Genomic DNA, 16061 nt, shown 5'->3' on the forward strand with positions numbered 1-16061 from the left:
TAGGACAACATCTTGGGCCAAAAGGCCTGTTCTGTGCTGTATTTTTCGATGTTCTATTAGTGAAATAGAATTTAGTTTTTAATTCTACATTAAAACTATCCACTTGTGCGTTAACCAGGCACGCACCCAGAGTACAAATTGAAACCCAAGGAAGGATACAAAAGGACTTGCCCTTACAGGGAGGTGATATTGGAACTATATAAAACTCTAGTTCGGCCACTTGTGTGCAGTTCTGGTCACCTCATTACAGAAAGGATGTAATTGTATTAGAGCGGGTACGAGGGGGATTTATGAGGATGTTGCTAGGACTGCAAAATTGCAGCTATGAGGAAAGACTGGATAGATTGAGGTTCTCCTCGGAACAGGAGAGGCTTAGGGGAGATTTAATCAACTTATACAAAATTGTGAGGGACCAAGATAAGGTGGATGGGAAAGGCATGCTTACTTTCACAGGGAGATCAATGACTAAGGGGCATTGATTTAAAGTGATTGGTAGAAGCACTGGAGGGGAGATGATGAAAAATGTTTTCACCCAGAGAGATATAGGGGTCTGGAACTCTGAAAAAGTAGGAGGAAGCAAAATCCTTCAACCCGTTAAAAGGTGTCTGGATGTACACCTCAAGTGCCGTAACCTGCAGGCTACAGACCAAATGCTGGAAAGTGCCAGTCATTAACTCATTGGCGGCACGGTAGCACAGTGATTAGCACTGTTGCTTCACAGCGCCAGGGTCCCAGGTTCGATTCCCGACTTGGGTCACTGTCTGTGCGGAGTCTGCACACTCTCCCCATGTCTGTATGGGTTTCCTCCGGGTGCTCTAGTTTCCTCCCACAAGTCCCGAAAGACGTGCTGTTCAGTAATTTTGACATTCAGAATTCTCCCTCTGTGTACCCGAACAGGCGCTGGAATGTGGCGACTAGGGGATTTTAACAGTAACTTTGTTGCAGTGTTAATGTAACAGGTTTGGAAGGTGCTGTCCAAGGAGCCTGGGTGAGCTGCTGCAGTGCAATTTGTAGATGGTAAACAGTGCCACCACTATCTGTTGGTGGTAAAGCAAGTGAATGCTTGTGGATGGGGTAACCAATCAAGCAGGCTGCTTTGTCATAGAATTTACAGTGCATAAGGAGGCCATTCGGCCCATCGAGTCTGCACCGGCCCTTGGAAAGCACCATACCCAAGCCCACACGTCCACCCAATTCCCGTAACCCAGTAACCCGTCCCCACTTTTTGGACAATAAGGGCAATTTAGCATGGCCAATCCACCTAACCTGCACATCTTTGGACTGTGGGCAGAAACCGGAGCACCCGGAGGAAACCCACGCAGACACGGGGAGAACGTGCAGACTCCGCACAGACAGTGACCCAAGCCGGGAATCGAACTTGTGACCCTGGAGCTGTGAAGCAACTGTGCTAACCACTATGCTACAGTGCTGCCCATAATTGTCCTAGATTGTTTCAAGCTTCTTGAATGTTGTTGGAGCTGCACTCATCCAGGCAAGTGGCGAGTATCCCATCAAACTCCTGACTGTGCCTTGTAGATGGTGGCCAGGCATCGGGGAGTCAGGTGGTGAGTTACTCATTGTAGGATTCCTGATCTCTGACCTGCTCTTGTAGCCACAGTATTAATATGGGTGGTTCAGTTCAATTCCACCTCAATGGTAATCCCTAAGATGTTGATAGTGGGGGATTCAGCGATGGTAATGCCATCAAATGTCAAGGGTCAATGCTCTCTTGTTGGGGATGGTCATTGTCTGGCACTTGTGTGGCGAGAATGTTACTCGTCAGTCGAAGCCTGGATATCAACCATGTCTTGCTGCATTTGGACCTGGAATACTTCAGTACCTGAGGAATCATGATATGGTTTTTCCAACCTCAAGTCTGTGTAGACGAATTAATAGAGATTGATTGCTAAGATTAGACATCAATATAGTTGAATCATGCAACTGCCAGGGTAGTATGAGGGGAACAACGTGAATCTTCTTCATTTACTGTCTAGCAATTCCTATATTTAAAATGGAGAATTGGGATGAGTTACTTACTGCATAACTATTGCTGTCACTGCTGATTTACATCAATAGGAATAACAGTGAAGACCACAGCTAAAGGAAAATTAAAAATTAGTACTTAAGATAGGTATAGATTGATCAGAGATGTTTAATGTAGACTTGTTTCAGTGAAGTTAGCATGTTTGGCTAACCTAATTGAGGGACCAAGGTATATTTCCAGGAGGTATGCAGTAGATGGAGTTTAAATGGACATCCAGAGAGCAGCTGATAATCTGCTTCACAGAAAATTGCTCAAGAAAATTGGAGCTTACAATATCGAGGCGAAAAAGTTTCAGATGGCATTTAATAAGAGTCCACATCAAAGGTTATTGCTGAAAATAAACGCTCACGGTGTAGAGGAGAACATATTGGCATCGACCAGAGGATTGGCCAGCTAACAAGAAAGAGAGGGTTGGCATAAGTAAGTAATTTTCTGGTTGGCAGGAAGTAACAAATGGTGTACCACAGGGGTCAGTGCTGGGGTCTCAACTCTCTGCAATTTATATGAATGATTTGAAAGGATTTTGAATAAAAGGACTAATGGTATGACCCATTAAGGGCTAATTGCTAAATTTCCTGATGACGTAAAGATAGGTAGAAAAGTATGTTGCAAAGAGGACATCAGGAGATACAAACATATATAGATGGCTGAGTGGGCAAAGATTTGGCAAATCGAGTATAATGTTGGAAAATGCGAAATTGTCCATTTTGGCAGAATGAATAAAAAAGCATATTATCTAAATGGTGAGAGATTGGTGAGGTCTGAGGTGCAGAGGGATCTGGGTGTCCTAGTGCATGAATCACAAAGGTTAGGAAGCAGATGCAGCAAGTAATTAGCAAAGCTAATCAAATTGCATTATTTATTGTGAGGGTACTGAATACAAGAGTAGAGAGGTTATGTTTCAGTTGTATAGGACAATGGTGAGATCTCATCTGGAGTAATGTACACAGTGCTGGCCTCCTTATTCAAGGAAAGATGTAAATGCATTGGAGGCAGTTCCGAGAAGGTTTACAAGACTAATACCAGCAATGTCTTATGAGGAAAGGCTGCACACACTAGGCTTGTATCTGCTGGAGTTTAGAAAGGTAAGAGGTGATTGATTGAAACACAGGATCCTGAGGGGTCTTGACAGGGTGGATGTGGAGGGATGTTTCCTCTTGTGGGAAAATCTAAAACTAGGGGTCATTGTTAAAAATAAGGGGTCACCATTTGAGACAGAGATGAGGAGAATATTTCCCTCTCAGGGTTGTCTTTGGAATTCCCTTCCTCAAAAGGTGGTTGAGGCAGAATATTTGACTATCTTTAAGGCAGAAATGGATGGATTTTACAGAAGCAAGGTTTTCAGAGGTAGGAAGGAACGTGAAGTTGAGGTTACAAGAAGATCAGCCAAGATCGTACTGAATCGTCAAACCGGCTCGAGCTGCCAAATGGTCTACTCCTGCTCCTAATTTGTATGGTCGTAAATATTAGTTGAAGGTTTGAAACAAGAGCTATCGAAACAAATGGTAATGCTATATCTGAAATACAGCAATATTTATAAATGAGAGAAAGATAGAGGCAAGTGCACAAAAATCAGGAGGGAGAGGTAGACACAAAGGGGGAAGGAACAGAGAGCGAGACAGACAGAGACACGAGCAGACAGAGACACATATACAGACAGGGAAACAGATAACTGTAATTGGCTCTGTTGATTCTAAATGCATTCATGGCTGTACCTGCTGAAGTAATCCAGCTTCTCATCATGCATGTTGAGATGTTGCTGGAGCTGCTCAGAGCTGGTGAAGCGACGGTTACACTCATAACAGGGCCAGTTTTTTTCCTGGTCTCTTAACACTAAGGAAGAAACAAACAAAACATGTCAGTGTTTCTACAAAAAAATTGCATTCATATTCTGCTCGAATGTGAACACTTAGTGGTGTGCCACAGGGATCAGTACTGGGCTCTCAACATTTTACAATTTTATTTCAATCCCTGGGATGAAGGAATCAAATGTACGGTTGCTAAATTTGCTGATGACATAAAGATAGATCAAAAAGTGACTTGTGAAGAGGACATAGAAGCCTACAAACAGGTACAGATAGGTTACGTTAATGGGCAAAGATTTGGCAAATAATGTGGGAAAGTGTGAGATTGTTCATTTTGGATGGAAGAATAAAGCTTATTATCTAAATGGCGAGAGATTGCAAAGCATTGAGATGCAGAGGATCTGGGCGCCCGACTGCATTAATCACAAAAGGTTAATATGCAAGTGCACCAAATAGGAAAGCTAATAGCATTTACTGCGTGAAGAATTGAATACAAAAGTAGTGAATTTATGCTTATACAGGACATGAGTGAGCCTACATCTGGAGTACTGTGTGCAATATTGGTCACGGTATCTAAACGGGCTTCTGTATCAGCACTAGCTGCTTTACCGGACATTTCAATATTGTGCAGATAGGAACACCTCTTGAAAACCTTGAGCTTTCTATGACTAGCATTGAACCTTTCTGACTGAAAACTCTCACCCTGCTCATTCTGGAAGTCTTCTTTACAAGCTTTTGGCTTTTTCTTGGATGGCCATCAAACTAAGAAGCACCTGCCATGCTTTGGGTCTTCCCACTTTCTCCATGATGCTGTTTCTTGTCCGGCCCTACCTGCACTTAAACGTGTAAAATTCAGCACACTTTGTTTGAGTTTGTCGGCGTTATTGCAGATTGTCCTCTGGGAGAAAGCCCAGGCACTCATGCAATATCAACTGCTCATTCTCAAGATGTTTCAAAACATTCAATTTCACTTCTGAGCTGATAAGATTTTCTTGCTTTCTTTGCAGCAACAGACTCACTACTGCCACTTGCTGGAACCTTTCTGACTGCATTAAAACTGATTCAAAGGGATTGCAGCACAAGCCTGTAATAAGGGACTTTAAAATGACTCCTCTGCCTCACCTGCTGCAGACTGGAACAAGGGCCAGACTTAGGGGCTCCAAAATTAACCAGACCAATTGCACAGTCAGCCCCCTGAAGGCCAAGTACTATGCACATATTTCACCCAAACAAGCCCAAGAGAAGGAAAGCAACTGTATACAGTAGCAAATACCTCACTCTCATAGACTTTCAAAATGCTTTCTGTGCCTCGCCCACAACTGGCACACCTGAAATTCCAAAACTGAGTCCAAGAAATTGGCTTCTTTCATAGAAATGAGCAGTCCCGGCTTCAACTTTCAGCTTGCAAAAAAACTTTGGCTATTCTTTCTTCACAACTTGGCTTCAGTTTTATTTTAATCAAAGTTCCTTTAAATTTCAGGCAAGCACCTCACTTCCTTCAGTGATTGGGTCACGAGACTCAATGACATAAAAAGAGAAATCATGGCAAGTTTGAGAAAGATGTGCAGGTTAGGTGGATTGGCCATGCTAAATTGCCCCTTACTGTCCAATGGTTAGCTGGGATTATAGGGATAGGGCAGGGAGTGGGGCGAGGTGGGATGTTCTTTCAGAGGGTCGGTGCAGACTCAATGGGCTGAATGGCCTCCTACTATACTGATGGGATTCTATAATTCTAAAAAAAAGACCCGAAAGAAGAAACAATGTCAAGTGGGGCAAGCACTTACTGTATCTCAAAGATGTTTTAAAATATGATGTAACAAATTGTCTTGAACACTGTCGGAGCAGAGTCGAGGCAGTGTAACCCTGAAACTGAATGTACTACAAATGACTGAACAGACTTTGATGTTAGCACTGGGTTAAAATCAAAGAGTTCTATTTTCATTGAGCATACAATTATAGTTATAGTTGGGTTGCAGAGAAAATAGTGTCATGTTATGCCAATGAGAATTTCATGCATCAATTGTGCCCATTATGGTGAGCAAACTGGTACATTCAACAGTATTTAAAGCCTCTGGCATTATGTCTCAATTCTACTGAGATAATGCAAGTTAGCAGCTGCTCACAGGGGCCACACATCTTGTTCAGTGTAACTTCCAAGTCTATTCCCAGCCCATTCCTCAATTTGACAGCACTCCAGGTTTCTGATACGTTCCCATTAAACTAATCTGATCAGTCAACTGTTGTTAAATCAGCCAAATAAGGACTTGTTTGACATCTGAAAAAAAAAATTTTGTTGAGCGACTACATTTTCATGAGCTCTGGCACCACTTGCTTCCTCATCCTTTATTTTGTCCTGATGCACATTCCATAATGATTTTTCTTGCGGATTTGCCTTACACTATGTCCCTGGATGATCCTGGTCAGAGTCTGGTGGTAAAGAGCAGAGTTCGATCAGAGACAATCCTCATTTAATCCTCAGAAATGCACTGGAGTGCTGGCTTTGGGCTGCATTAGAGTGCTAAAGTGGGAGTTTTGTAACTGAGGGAATTCGGTGAGGAGGGAGCGAAGTGCTCCATCCATTTCCTACCTGATCTCAAAGAGCGTGACTGGAACTGGGAGTTTCCAAAGAGCAAAGCTGACTGGTGAGTAAGTCCTGGTGAGTATTTTTCAAACTACATTGAATTGCAAGTCATTTTTCTGTAGTAAGGGACTTTGTTGATTTTTTTAAAAAAACAGTTTTCTAATGCTTTAAATTTAAATGGGTTGTCAGGCACGAGAGCTCAAAGCTGTGGTTTGCTCCTCTTGCCTTCATGTGGGAATCCAGGAACACTTCCAGTCCCCGGGACCAACACGTATGCAAGAAGTGTGTCCAGCTGCAGCTCCTGGAAGCTCGGGTTTCAGAGTTGGAACAGCGGCTGGAGACATTGCATAGCATCTGCGGGCCCAACAGCATCGTGGAAAACACGTTTAGCGAGGTGATCACACCGCAGCTGAAAGAACTCGAGGAAGGAAGGGAATGTGTGACCACCAGACAGTCGAAGAGAAACAGGCAGGTAGTTCAGCAGCCCCCTGGGGCCCCGCTTCCAAATCGGTACTCCATTTTGGAAGCTGATGATGCTGCTTCCTCCAGTGAGGGTGGACAGAGCCGAGCTTCTGGCACCACAAGCAGCCTGTCTGCACAGGAGGGGGGAAAGAGTGGAAGAGCAATAGTAATAAGGAATTCTTTTTTTTCTTTAAATTTAGAATACACAATTCATATTTTTCCAATTAAGAGGCAATTTAGTGTGGCCAATCCACCTACCCTGCACATCATTTGGGTTGTGGGGACAAAACCCACGCAAACATGGGGAGAATGCGCAACCTCCACGCGAAGAGTGACCCAGAGCCGGGATCGAATTTGGGACCTCGGCGGCGTGAGGCCGCAGTGCTAGCCCACTGTGCTGCCCGTAGCAGGGAATTCTACAGTCAGGTGAACAGATAGGTGCTGCTGTGGCCATCAACGTGACTCCAGGAAGTTGTGTTGCCTTTCTGATACCAGGGTCTGTAATGTCACTGAATGGCTGCAAGGCATCCTGAAGAGGAAGGGTGATAAGGCAGAGGTCATGGTACATGTTCATACGAATGCCATAGGTGTGATGATAAGTAGATTGTCATTGGGGTTATCATCTGTATGTAAATAATAATATTTGTATAACTGTTGTCGTTCCACCTTCCGACGAGCAGGTACGCAACCGGGACTCATCTTGGCCGGGATTCTCCAAGTTCGCAACGGGTCGGTGAATCAGCAGAGGCGCGGGAAACTCCCGCCACGCCACTCCGACGCCGGGCCGGCGACTCGGCACCAATCGCGCCTGCGCGGTTGCTGCGCCGCTGGTCGGGGACCGCTGAAATAGACCCCCGCGCGGATTCTCCACGGGCGATGGGTCGAACTCCCGCGAGTCCCGCCGGCGTGGTTCAAACCTGGTACCACCTGGCGGGAACTCAAACCCGCAGCCGTTGTGGACGTCCTGGTGGGGAAGGCGGGGGGATCTGACTCCGGGGGGGCCTCCACGGGGTCCAAGCCACGATCGGGGGCCTCCAATCGACGGGCACCATGGCTGTGGCGCGCATGCATGGACCGGCGCAGGCTGTGCAGGGCTGCCCTTCAGCAGTGTATTGTTGGGCCAGGAATCCCGTTGATGCCGGCGTACACCACTCTGGTGTTTACGCCGGGGTCAACACTTGGCCGGGATTTCAGAGAATCCCGGCCCATGTGTTCCAGGAGATTTGTAGCAGTCACATATTAGAGTTATCTGTACTATCTTAGTATAAGTTAATGTTAAACCATTATTTCCAACTGTATTAATCTTAGACATTTTACTAATTCGTTAGTGTAGAGTTAGTAATGAATAACTTTGTTTATAAAACAAAATCTAATGTTCTTTGTTCACACGACAATATCAAGATTCAAAATCAACCCAAAATCAAAGAACATTACAATAGGTAGAAAGTGAGGTGAGGTCTTGCATCAAGAATTCAGGGAGTAAGGCAGTAGGCGTAAAGGCAGGACCTATTGGGTTGTAATCCCTGGATCACTCCCAGTGCCACTAGCAAATCCGCCAGTGTCATGTGAGAGTACCTTTAAGAAATGGATGTTTATAAATGGGTGTTTAAGAAATGTACCTTTAAGAAATGGGTGTGTATAAATTGGTGTGTATATAAATATCTGCAGTGAGAGTACCTTTCAGAAATGGGTGTTGCACATGAGGTACCAGTGGGAGGTCATTTGGGAATGAGGAAAACTCAAGCTAAAATCCAGAAACATTTTTATTGGCCTGGACTACATAAAGATGTCGTTAAATTTTGTCAATCATGTCACACATGTCAAGTGATAGGGAAATCTCAAGCAGTGATAAAACCAGTGCCCTTAATACCCATTCCAGCATTTGAGGAACCTTTGACAAGGGTCCTAATTCATTGCGTAGGACCGCTTCCGAAAACGAAAAGTGGGAATCAATATCTTTTGACGATAATGGATGTGTCTACTAGGTTTCCAGAGACCATTCCAGTACATAGATTTTACAGTGCAGAAGGAGGCCATTCGGCCCATCAAGTCTGCACCGGCTCTTGGAAAGAGCACCCTACCTCCACCCTATCCCCATAACCCAGTAACCCCACCCAACACTAAGGGCAATTTTGGACACTGTGGGCAATTTAGCATGGCCAATCCACCTTACCCGCACATCTTTGGACTGTGGGAGGAAACCGTAGCACCCGGAGGAAACCCACGCACACAAGGGGAGAATGTATAGACTCCTCACAGACAGTGACCCAAGCCAGGAATCGAACCTGGGACCCTGGAGCTGTGAAGCAATTGTGCTATCCACAATGCTACCGTGCTGCCCTTACGTAATATTACAGCTAATAAGATTGTGGAGGAGTGACTTAAATTCTTTATTAGATATGGACTACCCACAGAAATACAATCGGATCAAGGATCATATTTTACCTCAAGGTTATTCAAAGAAGTTACGGATACCTTGGGAATAAAACAATTTAAATCAACTGCGTACCATCCAGAATCGCAGGGAGCGTTAGAAAGGTGGCATCAGACATTAAAGACAATGTTGAGGGCTTATTGTCAAGATTATCTAGAGGATTGGGATAAAGGAATTCCATTCGTACTGTTTGACATTAGGGATGCACCTAATGAGTCAACCAAATTCAGTCCTTTTGAACTAATTTTTATCATGAGATAAGAGGACCACTTAAATTGATTAAGGAAAAATTGGTGAGTGAGAAATCGGAAATTACATTATTGGATTACGTGTCAAATTTTAGGGAACGATTAAATAGAGCAGGTGAATTGGCGAGACAACATTTGAAAGTTGCACAAAATGTGATGAAACTGGTAGCGGACAAGAAATCCAAAGTTCGTAGTTTTGCCTTTGGAGATAAAGTTTTAGTGTTGTTACCAGTGGTCGGTGAACCTTTAAAAGCTAGGTTGTGTGGACCTTATCAGAATGAAAGGAAATTAAGTCAGGTGAATTATGTGGTAAAAACGCCGGATAGAAGGAAAACTCACCAAGTGTGTCATGTGAATATGCTTAAAAGGTACTTTGAGGGAAAGAGAGAAAAAAAGAGGACGTTTTAATGATTCTAATTTAAAGTGACGAACCAAATCCAGATGACTGTGAATTTGACATACCTCAAATTAAATTGGAAAACGAGGATGTTCTTAAAAAAATGGGATAAATTGTTGAGTTACCTTCCAGAGGAAAAAGAACTGACCTGAAAGAGTTATTGATATCAAGTGGGCAAGTTTGTGGAGATAAATTGGGTAGTACTAAAATGGCTATACTTGATGTAGATGTGGGAAATGCTGTTCCAATCAAACAACATCCATAAAGACTTAACCCTTTAAAATTGGCACAGGTTAACAGAGAGATTGAGCGTATGCTGAAAAACAGCATAATTGAAGTGGGTTGCAGCCAATGGAGCTCACCCATAGTGATGGTACCTAAACTAGACGGTACCCAACGGTTGTGTGTGGACTATAGAAAGGTTAATGCAGTTACAAGAATGGACTCTTATTCTATCCCACGTTTGGAGGATTGCATTGAGAAAGTGGGACAATCAGCTCTTATTTCTAAACTGGATTTACTTCAAGGTTACTGGCAGGTTCCTTTATCCGAAAGGGCGAAGAAGATTTCAGCTTTTGTGACTCCAAATGGTATATACCAGTTCAAAGTTATGCCATTTGGCATGAAAAACGCCCCAGCCACATTTCAACGGTTAACTAACAAATTTGTTTCAGGATTACCAATTGTGCGGTATACATCGACGATCTGGTAATTTTCAGCCAGACATGGACAGAACATTTAAAACATTTGATGGAGTTATTTGATCGACTTCAGGAGGCTGGTTTGGTGATAAACCTAGCCAAAAGTGAATTTGGAAAAGCCCAAGTCACTTTCCTTGGCCATACAGTCGGACAGGGTCGAATGGTCACACGGGATGTGAAACCAACAGTTATTGAGGAGATACCCTCAAGACGAAGGGAAATAATGCGATTTCTTTACATGAGTGGATTTGATTGAAAATTTGTGCAAAACTTTTGTAGCGCGATTGCTCCTCTGATGGACTTGCTAAAGAAACGTCGAAAATTTCAATGGACAGCGGGGTTTCAACAGGCATTTGACTGCCTGAAAGCTGTAATAACTAATGCTTATGTGTTGGAGAATTACAAGGGACTCTGTGATCAGATTGAACTAAAGTATCTGACTTTAAAGAGAAATGCCACGGCGTAGAGAAATGGACGGATCGTGCAGAAACCTTCTTGTTCAAAGGGACTGTCAATTGAGAAGGATTCCAGTTGGAGGAAAAAAACAAATGACTATATTATTATACCTGTTTGCGTGTGTTGTTTTTTGAAACGATAAAAGTATATTTACCGTGCACATTTCTTAAAGAATGGTGAAAAGGTGAAAAATGAAACCATCTTGAAGTTGATGGGGGTTTTTTTCTTTGGGGGGGGGGGGGGGGGGGTGAGAGTACCTTTAAGAAATGTGTGTTTATAAATGGGTGTTTAAGAAATGTACCTTTAAGAAATGGGTGTGTATGTAAATATCTGTAGTGAGAGTACCTTTAAGAAATGGGTGTTTATTACTGCAGTGATGTCAGGGAGTGGGTGGAGCTGAGCTGTCTGTCAGCTTTTTACTTTCGTTTTAGGCTGTTTGCTGCAGGGTGTGTTTTAGTTTCGTTTTCAGAGTTGGATAGCTGCAGTCACAGCCAGAAGGTGTATGAATCTCTCTCTGTAATCTAAAGACTGTAAATCGATCCTGGAGATTTAAAACTAATAACAGGAGTGACTTTAACCTGATGTGCTTCTGGTAAAAGGTGTTTTAAGTCTTATGGATGTTAAAAGGAAAGCTTAAAGGATTAGTGTTGTAGAGTTTGGGGGTTGTTTTTGAATTAATGGTTGCTAAGATGTTCACTGTATGTTTCAAAAATGTTAACTTGAGTTCATAGAATAAACATTGTTTTGCTTTAAAAAATACTTTTCCATTTCTGCTGTACCACACCTGTAGAGTGGGCCGTGTGCTCCCCATACCACAATCTATTAAAAGTTGTGGGTCAGGTGAACTCCATGATACTTTGGGGTTCTCTAACCCTGGCCCATAACACCAGCAAGTATGTTTGCACCGCTCTGGCTCAGATGCAGACTGTCCCGCATGTAAGATCCCACCTTCCCCAGAAACAATCCCAGTGGTCCAGGAATCTAAAACATTCCCTCCTCCACGCATTGATAGAAAGTGGAGAACAGCGCAGGTGAATGGAGGAGGAGTTTAACCTAATTCGGCAGGGGGAGGGGACGCAGACTGTTAGCAGAATAGGGACACAGCATAACACAGAAAAGCAATCAAATCAGAGGGAATACAGCGGTAGTATGTTTCAAGGGAGTCAGACATGGCTGGATGAACGCTACTTTAATGCCAGGAGTATTACAGGTAAAACGGAACAGTTAAGGGCGAGAATTGTCACAAGGAATTGTGATATAGTAGCCATCATGGAGACGTGGTTGAGGGAGGGGCACGATTGGCAGCTCAACATCCCGAGATATAAAATCTTCAGGTGAGACAGAGGAGGGGGTAAAAGAGGAAGAGGCATTGCATTATTAGTTAAGGAGTTAGCTACTGCAGTAAGGAGAGATGATATCTTGAAGGGGGCATCAAATTAAGCTTTGTGGGTCGAGTTTAGGAATAAAAAGGGGCAGCCACATTGCTAGGTGTTTATTATAGACCCCCAGATCGTGGGAAAATTGAGGAACAAATGTGTGTGCAATTCGTAGAGGTGTGTAAAAATAATTGAGCAATAATATTTATGGACAACACAGTGGCACAGGGATTAGCACTGCTACCTCACAGCACCAGGGACCCAGGTTCGATTCCTACCTCAGGTAACTGCAACTGTGTGGAGTTTTCACGTTCGCCCCATGTCTGCGTGGGTTCCTCCGGTGCTCCAGTTTTCTCCCACAGTCCAAAAATGTGCAGATTAGGTGGATTGGCCAAGCTAAATTGTCCCATGGGGTGGGATTGCAGGAATAGGGCAGGGGATTAGGCCTACGGGTGGTGGTCTTTTGAAAGGTCGGTGCAGACTCGATGGGCAAATGGCCTCCTTCTGCACTGTAGGGATTCTATGATTTTTATATTAGGTGATTTCAACTTTACCAACATTGGTTAGCACTGTTTCTTCACAGCGCCAGGGTCCCAGGTTCGATTCCCGGCTTGGATCACTGTCTGTGTGGAGTCTGCACGTTCCCCGTGTCTGCGTGGGTTTCCTTCGGGTGCTCCGGTTTCCTCCCACAAGTCCTGAAAGATGTGCTTGTTAGGTGAATGGGACATTCTGAATTCTCTCTCTGTGTACCCAAACAGGCACCGGAATGTGGCTACTAGGGGCTTTTCACAGTAACTTCATTGCAGTGTTAACATAAGCCTATTTGTGACAATAAAGATTATTATTATTATTATTATTATTAATTGGGATAGTCACTGTGTTAAGGGCTTAGATGGAGTGGAGTTCTTAAAATGTATACAGGAGAACTTTATAGCTTAATGTGTAGAGGGTCCAACAAAGAAAATTGTAGTGCTGGGCCTAATTCTGTGGAATGAAGCCAAACGGGTGGTTGATGTGCTTGCGGGGGAGAATTTTGGTGATAGCGACTACAACATGATACAATTTAAGCTCGTTATGGACAAAGAAATAGACTAGTTGCCAAAAAGGTTTTGGATTGGGGGAGAGAGTAAATAAGGCAGGATCTGGCCAAAGGAAATTACAGAAGAGCAGTGGGGGGTTCCAAAAGGAAATGGGGAGGGTACAGGCCAAACATGTTTCCTCGAGGGAAATAGGAAGGAGTAACAAGCCCAGAGAACCATGAATGACCAGACAGATTCAGGATACAATGAGAGGGAAAAGAGATGCTTTTAGCAGGGACAAGGGGAGCAAATTAACAGAGGCATTAGTGGAGTACAGAAAGTGCAGGATGGAGCTTAAGAAAGCAGGAAGGTCACGTTGGAGTTGTATAAAACTTTGGTGGGGCTACAGCTGGAGTACTGTGTGCAATTCTAGTCGCCACATTATTGGAAGGATGTGATTGCACTGGAGGGGGTGCAGAGGCGATTCACTAGAATGTTGCCTGGGATGGACATTTAAGTTATAAAGTGAGGTTGGATAGGCTTGGGTTGTTTTCGCTGGAGCAGAGAAGACTGAGGGGCGATCTGATTGAGGTGTACAAGATTATGGGAGGCATGGACAGGTTGGATAGGGAGCAGCTGTTCCCTCGTTGAAGGGTCATTTACGAAGTTCAAAGTGAGAGGCAGGAGGTTTAGGGGGCTTTGAGGCAAAGCTTTTTTACACAGACGATGGTGACGGTCTGGAATGCACTGCCTGGGAGGGTGGTAGAGGTGGGTTGCCTCACATCCTTTATAACATACCTGGATGAGCACTTGGCACATCATTACATTCAAGGCTATGGGCCAATTGCTGGAAAATGGGATTAGGTAGGCAGGTCAGGTCACTTTCATGCATCGGTGCAGACTCGATGGGTCAAAGGGCCTCTTCTGCGCTGTATTACTCTGTGGTTCTGTGAAATGGCTCAGGTAGGGCCCAACTTGCAGTGGTGGTTTTGCTGAAGAGCAGGCTAACGCCTCGGCAGTGCTGTATGCATCGGGGCGATAATTGCCATGCGACTCTTCTGGATGCTAATCTTGGCTCGGTGGTGCAGGTTTTTGATGCTCACTTTGATGAACTGCAAAGTATCCTTGAGAAGGTTCAACGGAGCACCTTGTATCTGATCTTCGAGGCCAGCGGTTGGGTGGCGACCGCAACCATTGGTCTTATGCTGAACTGTCCGCAATGCTCGTCATGAGGTGTTGAAGATGGTTGGCTAATTCGAGTCACCTCCCCCAGCCAGGGCTGGAATTTGTGGCCACTTGGGTATCAGGGCAACGGCGTGGCGAAGGTGAAGGCGCTTGCTTTGTTCAATGTAGCTTTTGAGAGATCCTGACTTTTGATCGAAAATTTGGTCTTGGCTTTGGCATTTCCAAGTAACATAGATGGTGTTAGTATTCTGCAGTTCATCGATAATCCTGGACTTTATTCCCTTGTGATTATGCTGTTGATTTCTTGTCTTTTCTCCAGACAAGGGTGTTTCAGCACTAGGGCCGTTTGTTACGCTGTTTTAGCAAAAATCATATTGAAATCGCTAAAGTGATATTTGGGTTGAGCACAGTCTTATCCTTTTTCAAAATGTGCTGTAATCCTTGCATGCATGAGAAGGGAATGCATTTTAGACACCCTGTAGCTCGTTTGTGGAGAAGGGGAGGACTGACAAGTGGATGGTTGGTGTGGTGGTGGGTGGTCGCGTTAGATTAGTCCTCATTTGGATTGCAGTAAGAAGTCTTACAACACCAGGTTTCTTTTTTTTTTATTGTTCCTTTGAATTTTGAGAATCTGTATTTGTCTCCTGCAAAGGCCTGTGCAGACCATGTGTCTTGGAGAGGACGGTTTCCTTTGATTTTTCTTGTGATTGGCATTTTTAGGATTTTGGGATAGGGGAAATCAGTGATAGCACATGTCTGGGTGTGGTCGATTTATTCCTTTTCGATTTGTTGAAGTGAGAGTCTGTATGCTACTCTGCGTTGTCAGAGTCTTTCTTCGGATTGGGGGTAGGCTTACCCAATTATGTATTTATTCCAATTAAGGGCCAATTTAGCGTGGCCAATCCACCTAACCTGCACATCTTTGGGTTGTGGGGGTGAAACCCACGCAGACATGGGGAAAATGTGCAAATTCCACACAGACAGTGACCCAGGGCCGGGATTCGAACCCGGGTCCTCAGCACCGTAGACCCAATGCTAACCACTGCGCCACGTGCCGCCCTGGATTGGGGGTCGGCTTGATGGAGGAGTTCGGCACCCTATCCCGGGTGGTCTTCTATGTTGTTTTCCCGAATGTCCTCCTCATTGTGATTCAGCAGTCCATGGGGAGGCCGTGTCTTTGTCTCTACTGAGGCAGCACTGGCCTGTCCCCTATTATCCTTCTTGGAAGGGCATTTGGTGCTCGTCTGTGATTAATGTTCTTGGGTTTCTTGGACGTTCCTCCGTTTTGGGGTGAGGGGGGGGATTCTTCTCTACATCTGGGTGAGTAATGTGCTGTTATAAGCTCTGTTTTGG

At 44.3% G+C, this 16061-nt stretch overlaps 1 protein-coding gene across 7 annotated transcripts in view; it reads right to left on the reverse strand.

Annotated features, from left to right (window-relative positions):
* Nucleotides 1-16061, reverse strand: part of prdm10 (PR domain containing 10) — a 371372-nt gene that overhangs the window by 173890 nt on the left and 181421 nt on the right. For all 7 annotated transcript variants that reach the window (XM_072486852.1, XM_072486855.1, XM_072486851.1 and 4 more), the window contains one exon: nucleotides 3760-3877. In XM_072486852.1, coding sequence (XP_072342953.1) covers nucleotides 3760-3877 — 118 coding nt within the window. The remainder of the gene's footprint in view (nucleotides 1-3759; nucleotides 3878-16061) is intronic.

The sequence above is a fragment of the Scyliorhinus torazame genome, chromosome 21, assembly GCF_047496885.1.
Source record: "Scyliorhinus torazame isolate Kashiwa2021f chromosome 21, sScyTor2.1, whole genome shotgun sequence".
NCBI classification, from domain to species: domain Eukaryota; kingdom Metazoa; phylum Chordata; class Chondrichthyes; order Carcharhiniformes; family Scyliorhinidae; genus Scyliorhinus; species Scyliorhinus torazame.